Below are 23658 nucleotides of genomic sequence, written 5' to 3'. Positions count from 1 at the left end.
TTAGGCCCCTTCCAGCTTTAAGCCCCCAAAACTCCCCTCCCTCTGGTCCCAGGAAAGTTGGACAGAAGAGCTGTGCCTGAAGGGGCTGAAGGTGTGAGTCCATTACCAGATCTCAAAGGTAAAAGACAGACCTTGTTTTTGCTGCTACCCTGCCCGAAGCCCCAACGATCAACTGAACTGGACCTTAGGAAGAGACCCTGCCTGAACCCCGCTGTTCCATCCCATCCCCCTCAATTTCAATTATGTGCATGGATTCAGACAAGATGATCAGGGTCGATTGTAGAGACGTCAAACTACCAGCCTGGGGCCCAACTCTGCCCCCTCAGCTTCCTTCACAGCTCATGCCTGACAAAGGACCTCTCCGACTAAAATGTCAAGATCTTTGCTAGGGAACAATGTTTCACTCGTTGTATTTGAATCTCTGGTGCCTGGCACACAGTAGGCATTTAAATGTTTTTAAAATTTTTTTGCTGATTGACTTAAGGGATGAATGTCAGACTCTCCTCTACTTCTGTTGAATGCACTGCCTTTTCTAGAGCTTCCCTTGTTTACTAAGGACCTACTATTTTAAAAGCACATCATTAGGGGGCAGCTAGGTGGTGCAGTGGATAAAGCCCTGGATTCAGGAGTACCTGAGTTCAAATCTGGCCTCAGACACTTGACACTAGCTGTGTGACCCCGGGCAAGTCACTTAACCCCCATTGCCCAGCAAAAAAAAAAAAAAAAAGCACATCATTAGGCAGGGAACATAGATTATACCTGGAATCCCAAAATGCTACGTTGAGGTCAAGGTAAGGGCAAGATTGGCTGGCTGTCCAGGCCACTGAGTTTATCCTAAGCTGTCCTTGGCAGCTAGGTAGAACAATGGATAGAATGCTGGGCCTGCAGTCGGGAAGAACTGAATTCAAATCCTGAAGGCATTTAATACTAGCTGTGGAACCCAAATCACTTAACCTGTTTGCTTCAGTTTCCATATCTGTAAAATGGAGATAATAGGGGCACAGTGGATAGAGCACCAGCCCTGGATTCAGGAGGGCCTGAGTTCAAATCCGGCCTCAGACACTTAACATGTACTAGCTGTGTGACCCTGGGCAAGTCACTTAACCCCAATTGCCTCACCAAAAAATTTTTTTTAAAAATGGAGATAATAGCCCCAGGTCCCAGAGTTATTGTGATGATCAAATGAGGCAATATGATAGTAAACATTATAGAAATGCTAGCTAGGGGGCAGCTAGGTGGCGCAGTGGATAAGGCACCAGCCTTGGATTCAGGAGGACCTGAGTTCAAACCCAGCCTCAGACACTAGCTGTGTGACCCTGGGCAAGTCACTTAACCCCCATTGCCCTGAAAAAAAAAAAAGAAAAGAAATATTAGCTAGCCCCATCATGTTGTTATTGCTTAGTGCAAGGGCTCTGATGTCAGCTCCATTTTAATTCATTTTTCCTTTTCTTTATTTTTTGTGGGGCAATGAGGGTTAAGTAACTTGTCCAGGGTCACACAGCTAGTAATTGCCAAGTGTCTGAGGCCGCATTTGAACTCAGGTCCTCTTGAATCTAGGGCCGGTGCTTTATTCACTTTGACACTTAGCTGCCCCCAGTTCCATTTTCTTGAAGGAACAATAGAGGTAGGGGAATGAGATAGAGCAGGCATTATCTGGGCTTCTCTCCATCACCTAAGAGAGGTTACTGTTCTATCTTAGGATGTGAATAAATGATAATGGTCCTAAGTTCCTTTTAATAAGTCTTTTAACTCTTAACCCCAGTATCCATTAACTCAAAGAAAGCCCCATCACCCAGCTGATTAATTCTCATCCCACCTGGAGGGCTGGCAAGTTGGGTCTAGTCTTTCACACTGTGCTCCTTCCAATGCAGGAGATAGGGCACCAACCCAATGACCCAAAGTATCTGGTGGGTCCTTCTAGACTTTATGGTGCAATTCCCCTTTGCCCTCATAAAGATATTTTAATTTTACCAAAGAAAGAATAAAACAAGGGACAGCAAGAAAACAAATGCAACTTATCCTCAGGGAGCTTCTATTCTGGGGCATCATGCTGGAGGAAGAAAGGGAACTTCAAACCTGGAGCTTTGCTTCTAGTGGTCTCTGTCCAGAGCTGGGCCTTGAGTCCCAGAGTGAGAGCCAAGGACACAGATGGTGCCACTCTCCTCGGATACAGTGGTGGGCAGGTGAAATGAGTAGAGAAAGAATGCCCCACCCTCCCCCATTTGCTGGAAGGCCTCTGATGTCCTACCTTGGGGGGCTGGGGAGAGGTTAGGAAAGGGCTCCCCTAGGTACCCAGATCCTCCCTAGGGCTGTTGCCCTCTCGACCCCACATTTCATTCTCCCGCCGAAGCCTCTGGTTCTCCGTCTTCAGTCGTTCCACTTCATCAGCCAGTTCCTGGGCCCGGTCACAGGGGTGAGGAGCCGGGGGGCTTCGCTGCTGTTGCAGCCTCCGAGTCTCCTCCTCAGCCCGAGAGAGCCGTTTCTCCAGCTCTAAATAGTCCCGTACCAGTTCTTGCTTACTTCGGCCCTGGAGACTCTCTACATGGTAGTGCTCATAGGCTTCTGAGAAGTCTCTCTGGAGGAATTCACCCTGGGCCTTCCCTCGACCATCCATGTCCCCAGCTCCCCCACCTTCCTCTTCCTCTTCCCATCCAGAACCCTGGTGGGGCACCCCCTGGGGGTTACCCAGGTCTGGTTCCTCCTGATCATGGTCATCCATCAGGAACTGAGTGGTATTGTAGGGTGCCACAGCCTGGCCCTTGGCAAACATCTCCTCTCGAACCCTGGAAGCCCTCTGGCTTTGTTGCTCATCTCGCTGCTGTTTCTCTGCCCAGCTCAGCTCCAGATATGGCTTCCAGCCATGCCTTTTGCGTTTTGAGGACCGCCTCCTATGCTTCCTCCGACCCAGTGCCTCGGCTGAGCCACAACATGGGCTCTCAGGCTGGGATGTCCCATTCTCTTCACTGCTGCCGTTGTTGGTCTTTGCTGGCTCCTTCCACTCCAATGGGCTGTCCATCCCCAGGGTCAGGGGCCTATAGCTCCCAGTGTCAGACAGCTCAGGCGGGGCACTGGGGCTAGAAGGCATCTCAGAGTTCTAAGATTGAGGAGAAAAGAAAGGGAATTGTGAGATATTGGACAATTAGAAACCAGTGACTGCTCTGTGACCCTAGGATAGGAAAAGACTACAGAATTGGAAGGGGGCATCCAGAATCTGCAAGTGTTATCCAAAAGGAATAGGGACACAAACATGCATACAAATCTGTAAAAAGAAATAAAGCAAGAGAACAAAAAAGAAATCGGGCAGCAGGCTCCTGCCTGCAATCAATACTGGACAGTCCTTGTCCTTTCTATGCAATTCTATTTGGGGGTAGAAAAAGATGAATTTGGCTGGCTGAAGACAGATGTTTATTTTCTTTAAGAAGGGTGATTCTGCAGTAAAATCCTCCTCAGTGGGTAGTGGTGACAGCCAGGATGGAGAGAGGGAAAACAAATAATGAAGCTGGGGATTTTGTGGGTTTGAGAGACTAGGAAGCCATCTATTCAGCTGAGTCTGAGTCTGTCAAATGAGGGGGCACACCCTCATTTCTGCTGCTGTGAAGAGAATGTGTACAGGGATGTGGACTGCATGGCAGTGAACAGAGAAGAGACATATGAGGATATTCACAATATGTATGCACTGTGTTTGTATATACAACATAGACATTATTTTGTGTGTGCAGGCCTCTACCTGTGAAAATATGCTGAGAGGTGTGTCTCTCTTGGTGAAGGGTTTATATTTGTCCTTAAGGTTGCTGAAGGGGAGCTATTGCAGAAGGACAGGTTAAGGGGATGTGGGGGTGTGGGGATGTCATGGGGCTCTCTGCAACATATTAATTACTGGCTCACATGCACAAGAGAAAAGAACTCAGAGGGACAGACCCTGTCTCTATCAAAGGGGTTCCCCTCCAAATGACAGCTGGGGAAAGCAAGTCAGGCAGGGTACATTAAGGCAGCACTTCTTCCCAAGCCCTCCAGACAGGAGTTCCTATGCTGAATTAGCCACTTCACTTCAAGCTGGCCTCGCACCTCCAAATGACCTACTGTGGCATTTTTTCCCCGTCTTCCAAGACCTCCACCAAAAAGTGGAGATTAAATATGAACCCTGGGTGGGCTGGGAGAAAGTGTATGTGGTGAGAAGAGGGGGGGATTCCGATCAGGAGATAACTTAGCTCTGGGAACTTCTACAAGGGGATGGGGAGGGCCCAGGAAGAGGGGAACTGTAGAACATCAGAGACACAGGTGACCTTCTGAGATCAGATTCTAAATTCCTCATTTTACAGAGGAGGAAACTGAAGCTCACAGTGGCTGTGACTTATACAAGGTCACAATGACAATAAGTGGCACACAGTCTGGTCTCAAACCCAGATCTCTAGTTAACTCTCCTCAAATCCAAAACAAACTTCAGAGACAGCTCTGCTATGGGATTTGGTCCCCAGCCTCTACAAAGGCGGGTGATAGGTCTACCATTTTTCACACATCACCAGGCCTGAGAGTTGTGCTCTGGGCATGCTCTCCATCCACATCACCCAAGTGTCTGCCCCTTCCAGACATTCAAGGTCAGGGCTCGGGTCTAGGTCGTTCCCAGCCAAGGAGGCAGGCTTACCTTGGTCGCCTCCATGTTAGCACAGGTGCAGGAAGGCGCCTTCTTCCAGGAGGTTGGGGGGGGTGGGGGGTGGGGAGGCTGTCTCTCCTTTGTCTCAAAACTGACAACAGAAGCGTCTCTACAAGGGGCCCTGCAGTAAAAGGGAACAAAACAAAAGCCTTGTCCCTAACCTGGGGGGGGGGGGGGATTTTTCTCAGTCTCCTCCTGGGACTCCTGGAGCAACGGGAAGGGAAGCCATTTTGTGGCAGGTAAAGCCTGAAGAGAAGGGGAGCACAAAGGGGATAAGGCTGATCTAGGGCCTAAGAGAAGTCATCCTATTCCCCAGTTCCCTCCCACAACCAGAGGGCAGGAAGGGTCAAACCTGAACTGGGCTCAGAAGCCTGATTTCTCCCCAAACGAATCCTCCCTCCCCCTGGGCCCCCTACACCAGGGTCCAGCACTTCTAAGCCTCTGGTTGCAGGACACTAAAGACTTGGGGGGGTGGGGTAAAGAGGGGGTATCTGCCACAAGCAAGAGAACCGAGGGACCGGCCCCCGGGTTCACTCTCAAACTAACAGGACACTTCTCCATCTGCCCACTGTTTAAACAAAGGCAGGGAAGAACTGGCAGAGACATGGGCCGGACAGCCCCGTTACCCCGCTAGGACTTAGAAAGGGCAAGGAAGCTGGCTGGAGGGTGGGTGGTAATTCAGACGGAGGGGTCTACTAAGCACAGGGGAGGAGCACTAATCATGAGAGCAAGATGGAGCCAAGATGAGAGGAATGTAAGATTGTTAGCCGAGGCCAAAGCCTGGCTGCAAGTGTGGGGTCCGAGGACCAGGAGCAACGCCCCACGGCTAAAGGGGCAGCTCTCCTCAGTAATCGCGGAGCCCGGCTTTAAATGATTGTGGGGGGCGGAAGCTGAAGCCACCTTCTCCCGTAAGCTGGGCCTCTCCTTCTGCGCCTGCAAGGGCCGGGCCCTGCTCCCCTCTTGGCCCATGGCACCGGAAGTGGAGAGGAGAACGGGGAGGAGAAGCTGGAGACCGAACTCCGGAGCCAGAACCCCGTGCGTTTGGTAGCTGCATTCCCCCAAATACCCAATCTCCTGAAAGGGGACGGTGAGGCTTAATTCTACAGGATGACAAGATGGTTGGAGATGAGAGCTTTGGGAACGTAAACTGACCTATTTGTTGCCAAGGGCTGCCACGCACGACAACGGCTTTATGTCTGCGCGGCAGCCTCTTGTCTGCAATTCCTATTGCCTAAGCCCTGTGTCTTGAAGCGGCTTCAGCAACAGCTCCAGCAAGCCGCAAGCGCACGAGGACGTCGGGGAGCGGGGGTGGAGTGGGTGGGGGTGGGTAAGAAGACCGTGAACCGCGATGCCTGCTGGGGATTGTAGTTTCTTCTGTCAAGAAAAAAGGAACAGAATCCCGTTCACTTCCACAGCCACGCCCTATGGACTCCAAAACCCAGCAGGTTCAGTTCGAGCACAACGCCTCTGGGTGTCTAATTGGTCAAGAGCACCCGTCGCTTTGGCCATCCCTGTCACCATTCGCTGGTGACGAATCGAAGGCGGGAACACCATTTCCCCAGCCCTGTTCAAGAGCCTATCGATGGAGTAAAGCGTCCCTGGGCTGGAAATAGATCCGAAAGTGGGATGGGGGTGGGAAGCGAAAGGGTAGAAAGCCGACCGGCCCGCCGCGTCTGGGCGCATGCGCACGCGGAGGAATCCGCGGCCCGGGAGGGAGGGGAGGGGAGGGGAGGGGAAGGGGAGGGAAGGGAGGAGGCCGGGAAGGCGGGCGATGAAGAGTCCGGGGCCGCCGCCATTTTGGGCTGGGAGGAGGTAGCGGAGGGAGTCGCTGCGCTGTGAGAGGACCCCCGTGGGGGGCGGGCCGGGCGCGGGGAGAAGCCTGGCCAAGTGGGGGCTGCTCCGGGGGACGGCGGGGAGCGGCCCCCTGGGGCAGAGAGGAGGGGGTGGAGAACTAGGACCGACCCCCGGGAAGGGCCGGGCCTGCGGCCTCTCCTCTCACGGAGCCCTGGGCCTCCCTGAGCCCCCTCCGATTGACCCGAGAGCCTCGGAGAGGACTCGGAGCCGGAGCGGGGCAGCGGGGGGAAGGGGCGTGGTCGGGCCCCCAACCCTCGCAGCTCTCCCCCGGGCCTCAAAGACGGGCCTAGCGGCCTGGGGAGGGTCCCCGGGGGCAGCCCCTCGCCCAGGCCCCGGCCCCGCCCGCCAGCCCAGTGCAGCTGCCTCCCTACCACGAAACCCTCCTGGAGCCAGCCAAGGGGTGGGGCGGTTGGAAACCTTCTGGAACTCAATGCTTGGGGGATCTCCAAGCGCGCTCTGGCCAGGATCCCCACCCCACCCCCTCCATCGCCGTCCAGCCCCCGCTTTCTCAGAACATAGTTCCCCCCACTTCTGCCTAGAACCAGCCGAGGCGGGGAGGTGGAGGGGTAGGGGAGGACCCTGAAGTTTGATTTCTTCATACCCTCCTTTCCCAAATTGACATCCACCCACGTAACCACAAGTGAAGTCGGGGAGGGGGTTCTGTGCCCCTTTTTAATACTGGGGAGAAAAAGCAAATACCCAGCTCCGGCACGTCTAAGAAATGAAACGTAGCTGTCCGTTTTCTTAGGCCAATAGGACATCTGTTTGCATTTTGAAATCCGAGCGTAACGTTTGACCCAAAGCCCTTCGAGAAATGTTTAGGAGTAGGGGGTAGGGGTGGGGGTGGGGAAAGAAAATTACTTATTTCAATCCAGTCTACGCAAAGTTCTACAATTAAAGAATTATGCTTTACCAAACAAGGTGTAGGGTTGTGGGTTGGGAAGTATTTTGTGGCATCGGTTTCATTGTTAGGAGCTTTTTACCCGGCATTTATGTCACTGGAGTGATCTCTTGCTTTCGTGATCTCAATCCAGCCTTTGCTGCCACATAAGGGAGAATAGAATTTTGATCTCTTCTCTGTGGCAACTGCATGATAAACCTTACCTTCAGTCTTCTCTCTCCCCCTCCCCGCTTAAATTGTATTGCTACTGCATCATCTGCCTAAAGAGTAAAGCTTTGATATGGCATCACTAGCAGAAGCAGAGATTATCTTAAAAGCCAGGCACAGAGAAAGCTCTAATATTTGATGTTCTAAAATAACAGGTTATTTATTTTAAAAGTTAGAGTTAATTTGATGCCAAGTTGGAATCTGACAGTGGGAAAGATTTTCTGGATGAATGATGTATGAATAGTGCTAGAATTGAGACTCATACTGCCTGATAAGCCTGTAGTGCTCTGTTCAATTCTCATTATCAGGAATAATCAGAATCTAATCATTCCAGTGGCTTTGATACTCAAGTAACCTAAATGATCTCAGAACTGAAGCTTATAGCTCCTATTATTAATGGTACCTTTTCAAGTAAAGAATTTTTTTTGAGATGGGTGGTGGTGGTGGTGGTGGCTCTAATCTTAGCCATTTTTCTATCTTCTAAAATTGTTTCTTAAGGAAGACTTGTAACATAACCACAAAAGCAGAATAATAACAAGATTTGTATTTTAATCCAGATTTGGAACAACCACCCCACTAAATAGAGAGCAATACCTTTGAATTAAACTCTCAATTAGCTCTCCCTTAAGTAACAGTTTGTAGATGTCAGGGTAAAATTGTGTATTAGGAAAAGATTCTACGGCATTGGAAATTTTAGAGCTAAGAAATTCCTTTACAAATCATTTGTATAGGTGGTCAGTAATTCGTGATTTGGGCAAAGGATGACCATTGTATTTGACTTTGCAACCTATATGCACACATACTGGGTAGCAACATTTATTGATCATTTTAGGAATGAAGTCCATATGACTTCATTTAAGGTCAACTCGTAAGCTGTTCAGAACCTCAGTAGGAAAACTAGGATGATTTTTTTTTCAGGGCAATGGGGGTTAAGTGACTTGCTCAGGGTCACACAGCTAGTAAGTGTCAAGTGTCTGGCCAGATTTGAACTCAGGTCCTCCTGAATCCAGGGCCGGTGCTTTATCCACTGCACCACCTAACTGCCCCTTTAGGATGATTTTTTTTTTTAATGGACAGAGCTTGGTACTAGTTAGGAACTCCAGGTTCTATCTGTTCTATGACTTAAGTTTGGCTAGGTGCCAAATATAGAAGATGAGGCTAAACTGCTTATTTGGTTGCTAAGTTTAATGTTCACCCAGTGTTCCATTATTTTAGGGGGTTTTATGTATTATACAAAGGTCATTCAGGACAGTTCAGTAATCTGCTTCGAGAAAGTGGCATGGCAATATCAGAAGCTCAGTCTAGCATTGGTGTTAGACAGTAATTGCCATTAAGTCCTGTGGATCTTGCCCTTTACTTTATGACTAGGTCTTATAACCCTGTGGCTACTTGTAAATAGAATATATTGGTCAGTGGCAAAAAGATTGAATTCCACACCTGCCCCTCCCCCTAACCCCCAAATCCTCTTCAGCATCAAGATGGGTAGTAAAGAACAATTTGGTTCTACCACTTAACATTTCTTTGTTCCATATTTGCTTTCCTTATGATTCCTCATGCTCCTGTCCCCCAAGCCCCCCAAATCTCCTACAAAATTATCCCAAGGCTTTGTGGTTTACTAAGTGTTGATGACTATCCCATACTAGTGAGTTTGGAACTATCTTGCTTTTCTTCTAATCCCAAAATGAGGTTCCAGGTTTGAACAGGATTTTCAGTGTTGTGTATTAAAAGCAGACTTCCAAAGTCATTATTGATTTCCTACTCTAACCAGTTGTAAATGGAAAAGTCCTAGTGAGCAATTGATGTTGTCTTCATTAGTTTTACTCAGATGAAAGTGTTTGGAGCCCTCTAATGCTCTGGTGTTATCTTTAAGTATATTTTATGCTCACTGCAGACCCAGAACTTTTTAACATCTAATACCTAGAACTAGATAAGAAAAATTCCTTAATTTATTCCTCTTTTCCCCTTAAATATTTTTAAATTTAATATTGCTATTGGTCTTTTCTCTCTAGAGGGAATCATACTTGTATTAAAATGCTTGACCATACAATTTCGTAACAACTCCAGCAGATTTTGTTGACATTCAGAAAGTTTATTAGAAAATTATGATTATTCTTCTTGATGCCCACCAAAAGGTACTTGCTGCAACATTTACCATAATGAAACAAACCCTTCCCTTGGGGGAAAAATGCTATTCAAGAGCAAATTAACAGCTAAAATTAATGATATGTCAAAATGATTCTCCATCTCACCTCTATCGTGCTTTTGTTTCTACCATAAGCAGACTGGGAAGGCCAGCTCTCCAGTATTCAACACAACTGGCCAAGATTGAATTAACTGCCTTCTAGACCAGGGTTCTGATCTTTTTTTTTTATATCATGAACCATTTGGTAGTCGGGTGAAATCTATAGACTCCTCAGAATAATATGCTTTTTAAAGTTAATAATTGAAGGAAATTGCTAAATTTCAATTATAGTTTAGTGAAGATGTATCCATCCATGTTCATGGATCCCCTGAAATCAGTGGATTCCAGGCTAAGAGCCCCTTTCTATATAATCTATTCTGCCAGATACTCTGTTCTATATATCCCATTTTAAGGAAAACCAAGTGTCACCACACTTGGATCTCTAGCCTCATGAAGGGATTAGGGATTCATGGTGATTGAACTCAAATCTGATTAAATGTGGTCAACTAGGGGGCAGCTAGGTAGCACAGTGGATAAAGCTCTGGCCCTGGATTCAGGAGGACCTGAGTTCAAATACAGACACTTGACACTTACTAGCTGTTTGATCCTGGGCAAGTCACTTAACCCTCATTGCCCTGCAAAAAAAAAAAAATGTGGTCAACTACTTGTGAGTTTTCTAATCCTCTTGATATTCCCTACCTCCCTACCTTTTCTCTGAGCCTCCCGGCCCCCTTTTTTGGCTTTTTTTTTACTAGTCCTTCAGGCAAGGGAATATTTGAAAAATCTTGTTTGGAGGAAATACTTAGTTGAAATCAAAGCCCTAAGCCCAGAAGGAACCCAGAGAGTAAATGTTTTCTTTCTTTTTTCTTTTTTTCTTTTTTGGTGAGGCAATTGGGGTTAAATGACTTGCCCAGGGTCACACAGCTATTAAGTGTTAAGTGTCTGAGGTCGGATTTGAACTCAAATCCTCCTGAATCCAAGGCTGGTGTTCTATCCACTGCACCACCTAGCTGCCCCTAGTAAATGTTTTCTATTGCATTCAAGGATCTCTTTTCAAATTCTAATATTAATGATAATACTCCCTTAGAAAACTATAAACACCACAGGAGGTGAAAGCATTTGTTACCTTAGAATCTGACAAATTTATGGCCTAGGTAACCATTTGACAAATGAAACTTATGGTGGTAAGTGGTATAGCCAGGGCTACAACCTGGTCAGAAGACTCATTACAATGATAAATTTGTTAAAAAGGTCTTAGATACTTTTTTTTGTCTTTAAATCAGCCATTTCCAAGCCCATCCCCTTCTTCTTTTGGGGGGGAGGGGCGAGCAATGAGGGTTAAGTGATTTGCTTGGGGTCATACAGCTAGTTAAATGTCGAGTGTCTGGGGTAGGATTTGAACTCAGATCCTCCTGAATCCAAGGCCACTACACCACCTAGCTGCCCCCTACCCCCTTCTTTGAACCTTATCTTGTGACAGAAAATCAAAAGATACTGGCAATGTATACAATATTTAGTTCTAGTCATCCCCTATTTTTCTGCTGTGATAGTGGAAAGATGTTTTATTATACTTCCATTGTTTAACTTCCTCTTAGAGATCTTATTTGCAGGGAATATTTTTAGTTCTGCTAATTTCACTTCAAATCTCACATTTCTCTGACATTCTTATATTTATTTTATGCCTTTTTTTTTTTAGTACACAAGAGTCTGTTACCTTCCTATTGCATAGGGTTTTTTTTCTAGTAATTTTCACCAAAAGTGCTGTTTATTTTGTTACAATGTGTCCCAAAGTCTTAGTGCAGTTTTAAGCTGTTAGAACTTAAAACTGCACCAATTTTTGGGACATCCTGTATATTGCATCTTTTTTTGTTTGTTTAATTTTACTTCCCTGGGTATATTCTCTGTAGCAGGGCCAAAGGGTTTGGACAGTTTAGTCACTTTTCTTGCATAATTCCAAACTGGTATCCAGAATAGTTGGACTAATACTGCACTCTTCTGCAACAATACATCATCAACAGTGTTGTTAGTGTACTTGTCATTTTCTCCACTGGTTCTTAAATGAGGTGAAATCTCAGATATTTAAATTCTCCTTTCTCAACTACTAGTTATTTTGGAGTATGTTTTCTTGTGGTCATTTTTTTTCTTTTTCTTTTTTGTGGTGGGGCAATGGGGGTTAAGTGACTTGCCCAGGGTCACATAGCTAGTAAGTGTCAAGTGTCTGAGGCCGGATTTGAACTCAGGTACTCCTGAATCCAGGGCCGGTGCTCTATCCACTGCGCCACCTAGCCGCCCCCTCTTGTGGTCATTTTTAATTGACAATTTTCTTTTTGTTCTAGGGGAATGGTTCTTGGTCCAATCCCTATATATTTTGGATACAATATACTCTTACCATGATTCCTCCCCTTTAAGAACAATCACAATCCACTATAACCAAATGAAACTGTGACTCAGAAGAATGTATGAAATGGGCAAGGTGCAAGCTAGTCATTGGAGAATCTCTGAATTATATAGCCTCGCCCAGAATTGCCTGGCTTGGTTCAGAAGTAGAAGTACCATTGAGTATTTAGGGTACAACTTAGCCAAACCTGAGTATTCCTTTCCCTATTTGATAGTCACCAAAAAGTTAAATAGGCCTTTTCTGATATGCAGCAGTTTTCAAGCTTGACTTCAGAATCCCTTTACACTCTTAAAAATTGTCAAGGATCTCAACAAGCTTTTATGTGGGTTATATTTATTGTTTATTAGAAATCAAAACAATTTTTAAATGATAATTTAAAATAACCCATTGCATGTTAACAAATAACATTTTATGAAAATAGTTCACAAAATTAGAAAATGGCATTCTTTTACATATTTTTGCAAATCTCAGTGCCTGACTAAATAGAAGACATTTGGATTCTTATCTGCTTTTCCAGTCTGTTATAATATTGTTTTGATTAAAGTATATGAAGAAAATCTAACCTCAAGCTGATAAGCAGTTGGAAAAGGGAGTATTTTGATAGGCAAATAAAAGTCATGAAAAGTTTTAACCACTCTCCAGAAAGGGTCTTTCAGGGATCCCCTGGGATCATATATGTGGTCCTTGGACCATATTTTTGTGATAACACTGTTCTAAGGGAAGGGAAAAATCTGGAATTTCTACCTTAAATATGTCCTATTGATCAGTTCTACCAAAAGAAAAATGGCAAGGGTTATTGTTATTAATTAGAATGGATTTGAGGATCATTTGTGGATTTATTTGTGCAATCTCCTGTTAGAACAGATAAGTTGACTCATTGTCTCCCTGTCAAGAATGCTATTGACCAGTTAAATGTTTTATATAGCCCCTAACCTCGTAGAAAGTTTGTTAGGTACTTGTATCTTGGATAGGGACATTAAAAATGATAATACAAAAAATTTCAAGGTTGCATTTCCTATCCGTAAAATAAGGGCATTCCAAGAGCAAAATTCTTAAAGGAGAGTGCATGACTCAGGAAAAAGCAGTCATTTGAAAGTTGTTTGGAGTGATGGATAAAACTACTCTAAAATATAGCGGTTAAATTTCTGCTAAAAGTTGACCACAAGATTTATTATGAATAATAACAAAAAAGTTTTTTCCAAGATCCCTTAAGACTTCATCCTACCAGTGCTGACAAAATAAGATCTAAACAACCTGCCTTTTTTCCATGTATAAGCCCTATGACCAAAGGTTAACTGTTAACACTCAAACTTAAAAAACAAAATAATACTATTTTGTATGCAAAGCCAGAGGGCAGTGTTGTCATTCTTCCATCATAGAACAGTTTGCTGGTGCTGCTGTATGATGTCATATTAGAAGGAGAATTGAAAACGCGAAAACTATTTAACAAAATAAACCTTTAATATCATTTAGTCCAAAGGAAGAACTGATAATACATATTTCCAGTGGAACATCTGTCAGAATGAGGCCAGCTCAGTATTTAGGAGAGTCTCTAGTCCAACTCTAACCAGTTGTAATTTCCCTGGACTGGTCCTTTACCCTAAAGATACATTTTGGTATTTTATTTTCACACTCTGAATTTCCCCCTTGTTACATAATAAAGTATGTTCCAGTCAGGACAGAGTTTAGGGTCTTAACCCCTAATGTTAATCTGCAGAATCCCCTTAATCAGAACTATCAGAGAGTTAAGTACCTTGTTAGATTTTTCTCTTAGGTTCCACTGGAAATTGGAAACCATTTAAGACAAGTTAGACAACATTTAAAATGGCTACCATTTTATAATATGGGTTTAGATTGGCTGTGATTTTTTGAACCAGATATGGTATAAAGGGATATGTTCACATTGCTTTCAGTCAGTATGGGCAGAAATTACTTTGCCACAGTGAATCATCATCCTGAGAATTAAGAGGAGGGCATTTGAAATATCAACTGCTACTGCTCTCCTGAGAATCAAGATAATACCTCTACTGTGAGCATTTAAGATTTCCTACTGCCTGCTAAGGATCTAAGCACCTTTACTCTGGATTCACATAGAGCAAAAAAACCTAATAATAATAATAATGGTTTGACATTGGGAAAAAGGTAGGTAATCCATAAACCTGTAGTTTCTGCACGGTAAGCAGCCACCCTTTTCAACAATTAGGCTCTTGGAATCCCAAAATAGACATTCCCTCTTTTAAATGCAATTTTCCCTCAACAAAAAGAGCCCAAGTTTATCTCATCTAACTGTAGCCAGCACTTAAAAAACAAATCGTTTACCAACAACCACTTCCAGGAACTCCATCCAGCCTCACAGGAGGGTGTAAGATTGCTGAAAACCAACTTGTACCAATGAAATTGAGGCTGTCAATTGTTCACTCTAGCTAACTGCCAAATTTTGTTTACATGTATGTGTCAGCAGGTTTTTTTGAATAGGCTATTAGGAAAAAGAGTTAAGTTTCAGGCTCTGAAATTATAAACATGCAAAACCTTGCTGCCACCTCCTGCTGCCCCAAACATCTTGCAGTTTCCAGCACAGAAAAAAATACCAAGGCACTAGAAAGCAAGCACAGAATTAACATTGCGGTATTTTGCCTGTGTATGTATTGTATTGAACATTTAAAATCTAAAAAGGGGGAAATAAGTTAGAGAACCTCCCATTAAGGCTGTATATGTTTGGGGTTTTTTGCATCACTGACCAAATATGCCTTTTCTTAACACCCCAGGATTAACACAAAATAAATCCAAAAAATATTCTCTCCCGGAGAAAATTATTTTGATATCTCTAGAAATCACACTGAAACTATGTTACATTTATAAATATTAAATTTATTGTAACTATAGAATGGATTTAATGGTTTTCAGATTTGGCCACCTTACAACTCCCTGTTTTGAGGGTTTTTTCTTTTTTTCTTTTTCTTTTTTTCTTTTGGTTAAACAGAAAAATGCATTATAATTTGAGTCAAATTTACTTACATCCAAAAAATACACATTCATCTCTTCTAAAAAGGAGAACAAGAAAAGCAACCCTTCAGATTCACATAATTAAACAGGAAAAAAAACACTACATTATAGCTAAAATTTTAAAACAATACAAAGCCATGGGGTTTTTCTTTTTGATTATGTCATAAAAAGGTTTCACTGTCATATACACATGTATATAATGTTACATTCCATCACCGTAAAAAGTCCCTTTTTTTCCCTCCCCCAAAAAGTTTGACTAGTCTCCAAACTTGGAAAGAGGCGCGCTCTCCTGCTGTCTATGCAGTTCGTTCTCTTTCAACAACTGGAGATTCTCGGCTTTTAGCCTGTCCAGCTCCAACTCTAGTTCTCTTACCCGGGAGTCCTCCCCAAACTTCTTGCTCTCCAACCGCAGCTGGTTGTTCTCGTCTTCCATCCTAGAGAGACACTTCTCCAGTTCCATATATTCTTTGATCAATTCCTGCTTGCTCATGTTCTGGAGACTCTCTGCATGGTACCGTTCATAGGTCTCGGAGAAGTCCCGTTGGAGAAATTCACTTCCGTCCCCCCCCATCCCATCACTGCCCCCATCCTCCTCCCCTGCCTCCTCCAAGAAGTCCTCGTCACTCGTATCGTCCGACTTGGCCACCGCCCGCTTGGAATAGAAGCCGGTTTTGAGGTCCGGCTCCTCCTGATCATGGTCATCCATCAGGAACTGGGTCGTATTGTAGGGGGCGACCGGCTGGCCTTTAGCGAACATCTCGGCTCGAACCCGGGACGCCCGCTGGCTCTGCTTCTCGTCGAATTTCTTTTTCTCCTCCCAGGTCAGCTTGTAATAAGGCTTCCAGTGCCGCTTCTTCTTGGAAGGCCGTCTCCTGTGTTTCTTCTTCCCCAGCTGTCTTTGCTGTTGCTGCTGCCGCCAGGCCTCCTCCTCCTCCTCCTCCCCGACAGGAACTGCAAACTTGTCGCCCCCATAACCTTGGCACGACTGCGGGGGTTGGGCTCCGGGCCTCTGCCCCTCACCCAACGGTGGTGCAGCAGCAGCCCCGACAGCTGTCAGATTGTCGCGGTTCTGACCCTTCTCGCCCCCCTCTGGGCAGCCGGGGTCTAGGCACGCCAAAGTAGCCCTGGGAGGGGAGGCTGGGGCTGGGTTCCCCACTCCCTCCTCTTTCTCAAGGATCTCCTCAAGTTCAGGAGCAGCTCTCGATTGCCACCTACAGTCCTCCCCGGGGGGCTCGGTATAACGCTCCGCTCTGCCCATAGCACCTGTACAGTTGGAAGAAGTTTGAGAAGTCTGTTGCTGCTGCTGACACTGAGACAGAAATGGCTCGGCCATGACTGGACGGAGTCCTCTTCTGGGAGAGTTGGAAGTAATTTTTTGTAGCCACAAAGTCCTTTCTTTTCTCTTTTAAAAGGAAAAAAAAGTCTTTTTAAATGTCCCGCGAGTCTTTCCTTGAACGCCGGCAGCACGGATGGACGGATGTCTTCGATTGTCAAACCTTCCGCCTACAAACTCCACTCCAAACTTGGAAAGGGCGCTTCTGGGTCAGCAAAGGGTTAAGCACCCACTAGATAGGCGGGCGGGCTAGCTGGCGGGGCTCAAGGTCTGCAGCACCAAAAACAATTTGTATGCGGGTGTGTTGGGGGAGGGCTCGCCTCAGGGCCCCCCCCCCCCAGTCCTTCCCCCAACTGAGTTGGGGGCAAAGCCAGCGAGAGTAGCAGAAGCAGCACGGTGAAAAGTCCAAAGGGTTAAAGAACCCAGCCCCGAAAGGGTTAATGCCACCAGATGACGCGCCTGCTAGGGCCCGGGTCCGTAAAGGGTTAAATCCCCTGCCGCAGAGCCCACAAGGGGTTAAAGTCCCAGGACCACTTCCGACCACTTCCTCCCACTTCCACGGGTGTCGCTCCGGCCCCTGCTTCCCCGCTCCCTGGCCCCGGCCGGAGCCTCAGCCGAGGACGGACAAACTCATCTCCGCCTTGGCTCGGCGCTCTGCTCTAAGCTCTCCTCCTCCTCCGCCTCCTCCTCCTCCTTTCCCCCACCCCCTTCCGACAGCACTGCTTCCGCCTCCTCCTTTACTTTTCCCCCTCCCAACCTGCTCCCTTCACCTGCCAACTTCCAACTGCTGCCTCCCAGCTCTCTGTGCTGCCTTATATAAAGGGGCCAGTCTGCCCCGCCTCCGCGCAAGCGCACAGCAGACTCTACCGCGGCACGCCGGGACTCGTAGTTCACTGTCTCTTGGGACTAGCGTCCCCATGCGTTGACCGGATCAGCCAATCGCCAGGCACGCGGGGGTTGCCTCCCAGCCCCGCCCCCTCGACCGCCGGATCGGTGCGACCGAAACGTGCACTGCCATAGGACATAGTGAACGAGATGAGCGGAGCGAGGCTAGCCAATCTCAGGGAGATTAGGGCGGGTTCTGGACGATACCAAGGTGTTTAAAGAGTAGGAGAAGACTCGCCAGCTCTAAATGAGGCGTGTACTGTAATTTTTCAAGAAAGATACATTTTAAAGGATATTGTGAAATATTATCCCTCGTGAGACAATTCTGAGGCTCGTCAATGTTCCTTGTACTAAAGGCAAAATGGTTCATTCCAAAAAATAGTCCCCGACTATAATCCGTTCTTGAACCCTATACAGAAAGGTATTAGCCCAAGGTAGTTGAGCATAGGATCAGGATCCGTGTCCAGATCCGAGTCAGAGCCCGAGGGACTGACGATATTGGGTTTTACCAAAAAAGTGAGCTTGGGAGCGCCATTTGCGAAGGGATACCTAAAATACACTCCGAGACCCGGAAGGGCGAAAGGAGACGTAAACAAATCAAGAAGAAAGGAGTACCGGCTTAAAGGCACAGGGCAGCTGTCGCAGCCCAGCCTCGGCCTAGGCTGGAGTGGAAGACGGCGTTTCTTTGCCACGGGTTCGAGCCTCATGGCCTCTTGGATTCTTCCAGAGGCCTACAGAAGAGTGGGAAGGAGTGCTGGCCTAAGAGTCTTGGCCGTGACGAAGGAAGAGGGAATTGTGGTTCGCTTCCGGTTCTAGCGCCATCTCTGGCTCCCTGCCTTCCAGAAGCCTCTTCCACGCTCCCCCCCCCCCCCGACCTCCCCCGCGCCCGGGGCCCTGCTCCCCGCGGGGTGGGTGTGGGTGTGGGTCATTGACCGAAGGGCGCTGGGATTCAGAATTGTAGATTGAGCCCCTTTTCTGCTCTCGTGCCCCACCCCCTCCTAGGGGTAGATTCCATTCTTCCCTAAAGGTTTTGTACGCTTTGAGATCTCCTTAATTGACTTTTTGTCTCCTTTTCTAATAATGCTCCACTACACCGACCCCACCCCTCACCCCTACCCCACCCTCTGTTGTTCCTAAAACACAGGCCTAATCATCCCAATCCCCCCACCCCCCACCCCAACTGCAGTGGCTCCCTATCGGTGTCTCTGGGATCCAATCCATTGGAATGCATGCGGCTTTCTAATAGGGATTTTTTCCTCCATTTTATGCCTGGTATACACAAGGCACTTAATAAATGTGTGATTGATTAGTTGATTGATCGATACAAAGGCCTGTTTCGACATTTATCCCAGCTTCATGTGTTCCAGCCATGCTGCTGCTTGTCATACAAAACGTTACCTGTCCTGCTGTTACACAGGATGTCCCCCATTATTTGTAACACCCCCCCCCCACACACACACACCGTGTTGAGCACCGTGCCTAGCAGATACTAGGATCCTGATACATGCTAGTAGATGACTGACTTCTGCTTCTTCCATTTCCAAGCTTACTTCGAAGCTTGTGCCACCTCACATTTCCTGATCCCTCCATTTCATAGAGCCTGCTCTTTTCCCATTCCCCTCCCATTTTATGTCTTATCGTTGTTCAGTCCAACTCTTTGTGACCCTATTTGGGGTGTTCTTGGCAGAGAAACTCCAGTGGTTTGCCATTTCCTTCTGAGGCTCATTTTACAGATGAGGAAACTGAGGCAAACAGGGTGAAGTCACAGCCTGTAAGTGTCTGGGGCTGTGTATTTGTAGCTGAATATTTGTTGTAAATCCCCTCCATCCCCCAGTAGACTGTAAGCTTCTTGAGGGCAGGAATTGTTTCAATTTTGTCTTTGACCCCCCCAGTGACTAACAAAGTACTTGGCACCAAGTAGGCAATTGATAAATGCTTGTTGATTGATCGATCCCCTAGAGGTTTGCTTGGGTCCACATTGAGGGGCCAGATCCTTCCCTTCCTTGAAGGAAACCTGGGTGAGCACTGAACCTCCAGAAGTTAAGATATGTTTTTTCATGAAGGATATAGCCCTGTACTACTAGACTCAGTACTTGGATAGGGGTTAATGGAATCTGGATTCTCACCTTTGAGGGAACTGCAGGCAGGTCTAGTGACTGAATTTGGAGGCCTAGTTTCTTTTTTCTTTCTTTTTAGTGAGGCAATTGGGGTTAAGTGACTTGCCCAGGGTCACACAGCTAGTAAGTGTCAAGTGTCCAAGACTGGATTTGAACTCAGGTCCTCCTCAGTCCAGGGCCTGTGCTTTATCCACTGCACCACCTAACTGCTCCTGGAGGCCTAGTTTCTAACTGCCTTTTCCCTCTCTACATGTTTGGTAGAATTCACTTGTAAACCCATCTGGCCCTGGAGATTTTTTCTTAGGGAATTCATTGATGGCTTGTTCAATTTCTTTTTTTCTTTTTTTTTTTTAGTGAGGCAATTGGGGTTAAGTGACTTGCCCAGGGTCACACAGCTAGTAAGTGTTAAGTGTCTGAGGCCGAATTTGAACTCAGGTCCTCCTGACTCTAGGGCTGGTGCTCTATCCACTGCGCCACCTAGCTGCCCCTCAATTTCTTTTTCTAAGATGGGCTTCTTTAAGGACCTTTTCCCTCTTAGGCTGTTTTATCCTTTGTAAAATGAGAGCCTTTAATTCTGGAAGGCAGTTTGGAACTATCCACCAAAAAAACCCCACTTGTAACTAGAATCCCCTTTGACCCACTGATATTACTGTGAGGCCTAAACAAAAAGGGCCCGAATGCACAAAAAGATAGCAGTTCTTTTTTGTGGTGACAAAGAACTGGAAACTAAGGGAGTGCCCAACCATTGGGGAATGGTTGAACAAGTTATGGTATGTGAATGTACTGGAATATTCGTGTGCCATAAGAAATGACGAAGGGGATGGTTTTAGAGAAAATTGGAAAGATTTGTAATGAACTGATGCAGAATATAAGGAGCGGAGTCATTTATAGAAAGACAATAACATTGTAGAATCAAATTACTTTGAAAGACTTAGGAATTCTGAACAGGGTAATGACTAACCATGATTCAGAGGATAATGATGAAACATGCCACCCACCTCCTAATAGAAAGGCTCAGAATGCAGAATTGTGATTTTTTTTTTGGTCCTGTCCAATATGGAAACTTGTTTTGTTTGACTCTGCATATCTGTACCGGGATTTTGTTTTTCTTTCTTTCTCAATGGGGAGGCATAGGTGGGAGAAAAGGCAGATCTTTGCTGATAGAAAAAAATAAAATTTAGTTTAAAAAAGAAGCATATTCGGGGGCAGCTAGGTGGAGCAGTGCATAGAGCACTGGCCCTGGAGTCAGGAGGACCTGAGTTCAAATCCAGCCTCAGACACTTAACACATACTGGCTGTGTGACCCTGGGCAAGTCACTTAACCCCAATTGCCTCACCAGAAAAGAAAGAAAAAAAAAGAGAAGCATATTCCCTGGCACAAAGGAAGTACATAAAAGGCTTACCGATGAGTTATTTCATTTTGGCCTCATCACGGTGAAGAAGGTGCTGCAGGTATTGTCACCTTCGTTTTACAGAAATTGTTACAGATACTGACTTTTGCAATTCAGACAGCATGCCACGATACTGCCTTGTCAGAGTTGCTATAAAGAACCACATTTGCCGGTCCTGGATTCAAGAGGACCTGAGTTCAAATTCAGCCTCAGACACTTAACACTTACTAGCTGTGTGACCCTGGACAAGTCACTTAACCCCAATTGCCTCACCAAAAAAAAAAAAAGAAAGAGAAAAAAAAAAGAACCACGTTTGGGGCACTGCCTCTTCAAAAGCTGGAACAGTTGAAGTATTTCTTGAGCTGGGGGGCCACTGGGGATACTAACTTGTATCTATCAGACCCACAATCCCACCTTCTCCCCTCTCCCTGCAAGGAGTTTACAGTCTAAGGTGAAGGCAAGTTGACTTTAGTTCCATTTTGGGATACCCTCAGTGACTCTGTCCTTGTGAGACAGTTTTGAGGAGTGACATAAGGACTGTGATGAAATGTGGGGAATGGAGGGGGGGGGTTCTGACCTAGTTAGGGAGAGAGGCCTATGTCCCCTGATTCCTTTAGGAGATGTGTTCCCCTGGGGAGGAGTGGGAGGGGAAAAGGGGGCTTGGAATTAAGCAATGATAACAAACTATCATTTATTGACTATCTACTATGTGTCAGTTACTATGATAAGGGATTTACCAATATTACCTCATTTGATCCTCACAACAATCCTGAGAGACTGGTGCTGTTATTATACCCATTTCACAGATCATGAGAGTTTAAGTGATTTGGCCAGGGTCACATAGCTAGTAAGTGTCTGAGGCTGGATTTGAACTCCGGTCTTCCTGACTCCAAGCCCAGTACCCTATCATCTACTTCACTGCCTAGCTGCCTCTAATTAATCAAATTAAATTATTTATTTATTTTTGGTGAGGCAATTGGGGTTAAATGACTTGCCCAGGGTCACACAGCTAGTAAGTGTCAAGTGTCTGAGGCCGGATTTGAACTCAGGTCCTCCTGAATCCAGGGCCAGTGCTCTATCCACCGTGCCACCTAGCTGCTCTAATCAAATTAAATTAAATGCCTTGGGGACAACTAGGTGGTACAGTGGATGAAACACTGGCTCTGGATTCTGGAGGACTTGAGTTCAAATCCAGCTTCAGACACTTGACACTTACTGGCTGTGTGACCCTGGGCAAGTCACTTAACCTTTATTGCCCCATAAATTAATAAATGAATGAATGAATGAATGCCTCTCTCTGCAAACATATCCATCAACTATCCTTAGTTCTTCATGTCATCCTTGACTCCCCTCTCCCTTTCTCCCTTCTCTCTCATGAGCCTTCCCTATCCACTTTCTTGTTTTTAGTCTTTCCATTCCCACAGTCTGATATGCAAGGGTAAAATATTAAATTGTCTGACAGATCTCCCTGTCTCCAGTCTCCAATCCATCCTACACACACAGGCCAAAAAGTAATCTCTTCTTGAAAGGCTGCTTTGCACAGTGAGCCCCACCTTCCCCACCCTCAGCCAAGTGATAAAACCTGGAGTCCCAGGCCTTGAAATAAGTGTTCACTGTATATAGATGACAGATGATAAGTTTATAGGCCGAGCTACACGGCTCTGCGAGAGTAGACAGCCCTAATTTTATGAGGCAGCCTTGGAAATGGAATAACAAAAACAACACGAAAACCTGGGTTCCAATCCTGTCTCGACACATTGTCTGTGAGACCCTGAGCAGGTCCCATAAACTCTCTGTGTCCCCCCCCACAACTCTCTGAGACTCAATTATGATGAGCCAAAGAGCTGAATCTATTTCAATAGATCATAGAGATAATGGTGGAAGGAACCTCAGAGTTCATCTAGTGCAACTCCCTCATTTTACAGAAGAACAATAGATGAGGCCTAAAGAAGGTCACATAGGTAGTAAGAGTCAGAGGTGGGATTTGAACCCAGATCCTCTGATTCTATAATCAATACACTTTCCCCTCAGTTCTCCATGCCAAGGAGGTCATGGGCCTAGGACCCCCTGCCCCACCCCCAAAGATTTTTCTAGTGTAACACAGCCAATAGATGCCAGAGGCAGGTTTTTTTGGACGGGGTGTGGGGGAGGTTCCATTTCCAAGGCACTCAGTAGACTCAGTCGAAAGAACTCTGTACCTACAGTCAGGAAGGCCTGGGTTCAAATAGTAGTACTTACTTCCCAGGGTGGTTGTATGAGGATTAAATGGGCTAATAATTGTAAAGCATTTAGCATAGTCAGTGCCTGGCACATAGCAGGAATTATATCCATGTAAGTTATTACTAGCTATTTTAATGGCTTTGAACATAGGTTTTCAGACTTCCAAGGCATCTACTCTTTCTGGTTAGGTCTTCTAACCACAAGACTTGGTCCATGTAATTATTATACGTCATGTCTAAATTAGGATTCATCTGAAGGGCTGGAGATTCCCATAGAAAGATACCCATATGGCAAAGAATTGGAAATCGAGGGAACGTCCATCAATTGGAGAATGGCTGAACAAGTTGTGTTGTATGAATGTCATGGAATACTATTGTGCTGTAAGAAATTATGAGGGGGCAGCTAGGTGGCACAGTGGATAAAGCAATGGCCCTGGATTCAGGAGTAACTGAGTTCAAATCTGACCTCAGACACTTGACACTTACTAGCTGTGTGACCCTGGGCAAGTCACTTAAC

The 23658-nt window shown here is 45.9% G+C and overlaps 2 protein-coding genes across 3 annotated transcripts; both read right to left on the bottom strand.

The window, feature by feature from the left end:
• Positions 1 to 1739: 1739 nt before the first annotated feature.
• HEXIM2 (HEXIM P-TEFb complex subunit 2) lies at positions 1740 to 6994 on the bottom strand. Of its 2 annotated transcripts, XM_043999419.1 has the most exons (4): positions 6877 to 6993; positions 5804 to 6025; positions 4643 to 4772; positions 1741 to 3094 (listed from the first exon to the last, which is right to left on the bottom strand). In XM_043999419.1, exons 3-4 carry the CDS (start codon positions 4655 to 4657, stop codon positions 2285 to 2287), a joined length of 825 nt encoding a protein of 274 aa, XP_043855354.1. In that variant the 5' UTR covers positions 4658 to 4772; positions 5804 to 6025; positions 6877 to 6993; the 3' UTR covers positions 1741 to 2284. The 2 variants fall into 2 exon arrangements, with proteins under 2 accessions (XP_043855355.1, XP_043855354.1); XM_043999420.1 differs by lacking the exon at positions 4643 to 4772 and having other exon boundaries at positions 1740 to 3094; positions 6877 to 6994.
• An 8046-nt stretch (positions 6995 to 15040) lies between these two features.
• On the bottom strand, positions 15041 to 17280 carry HEXIM1 (HEXIM P-TEFb complex subunit 1). The gene has a single exon (XM_044004352.1). The coding sequence runs from the start codon at positions 16527 to 16529 to the stop codon at positions 15453 to 15455; it is 1077 nt and encodes a 358-aa protein (XP_043860287.1). The 5' UTR covers positions 16530 to 17280; the 3' UTR covers positions 15041 to 15452.
• Positions 17281 to 23658: the final 6378 nt, after the last annotated feature.

This window comes from Dromiciops gliroides, chromosome 4, assembly GCF_019393635.1.
Source record: "Dromiciops gliroides isolate mDroGli1 chromosome 4, mDroGli1.pri, whole genome shotgun sequence".
NCBI classification, from domain to species: Eukaryota; Metazoa; Chordata; class Mammalia; order Microbiotheria; family Microbiotheriidae; genus Dromiciops; species Dromiciops gliroides.
This window is presented reverse-complemented; position numbering and strand designations above follow the sequence as displayed.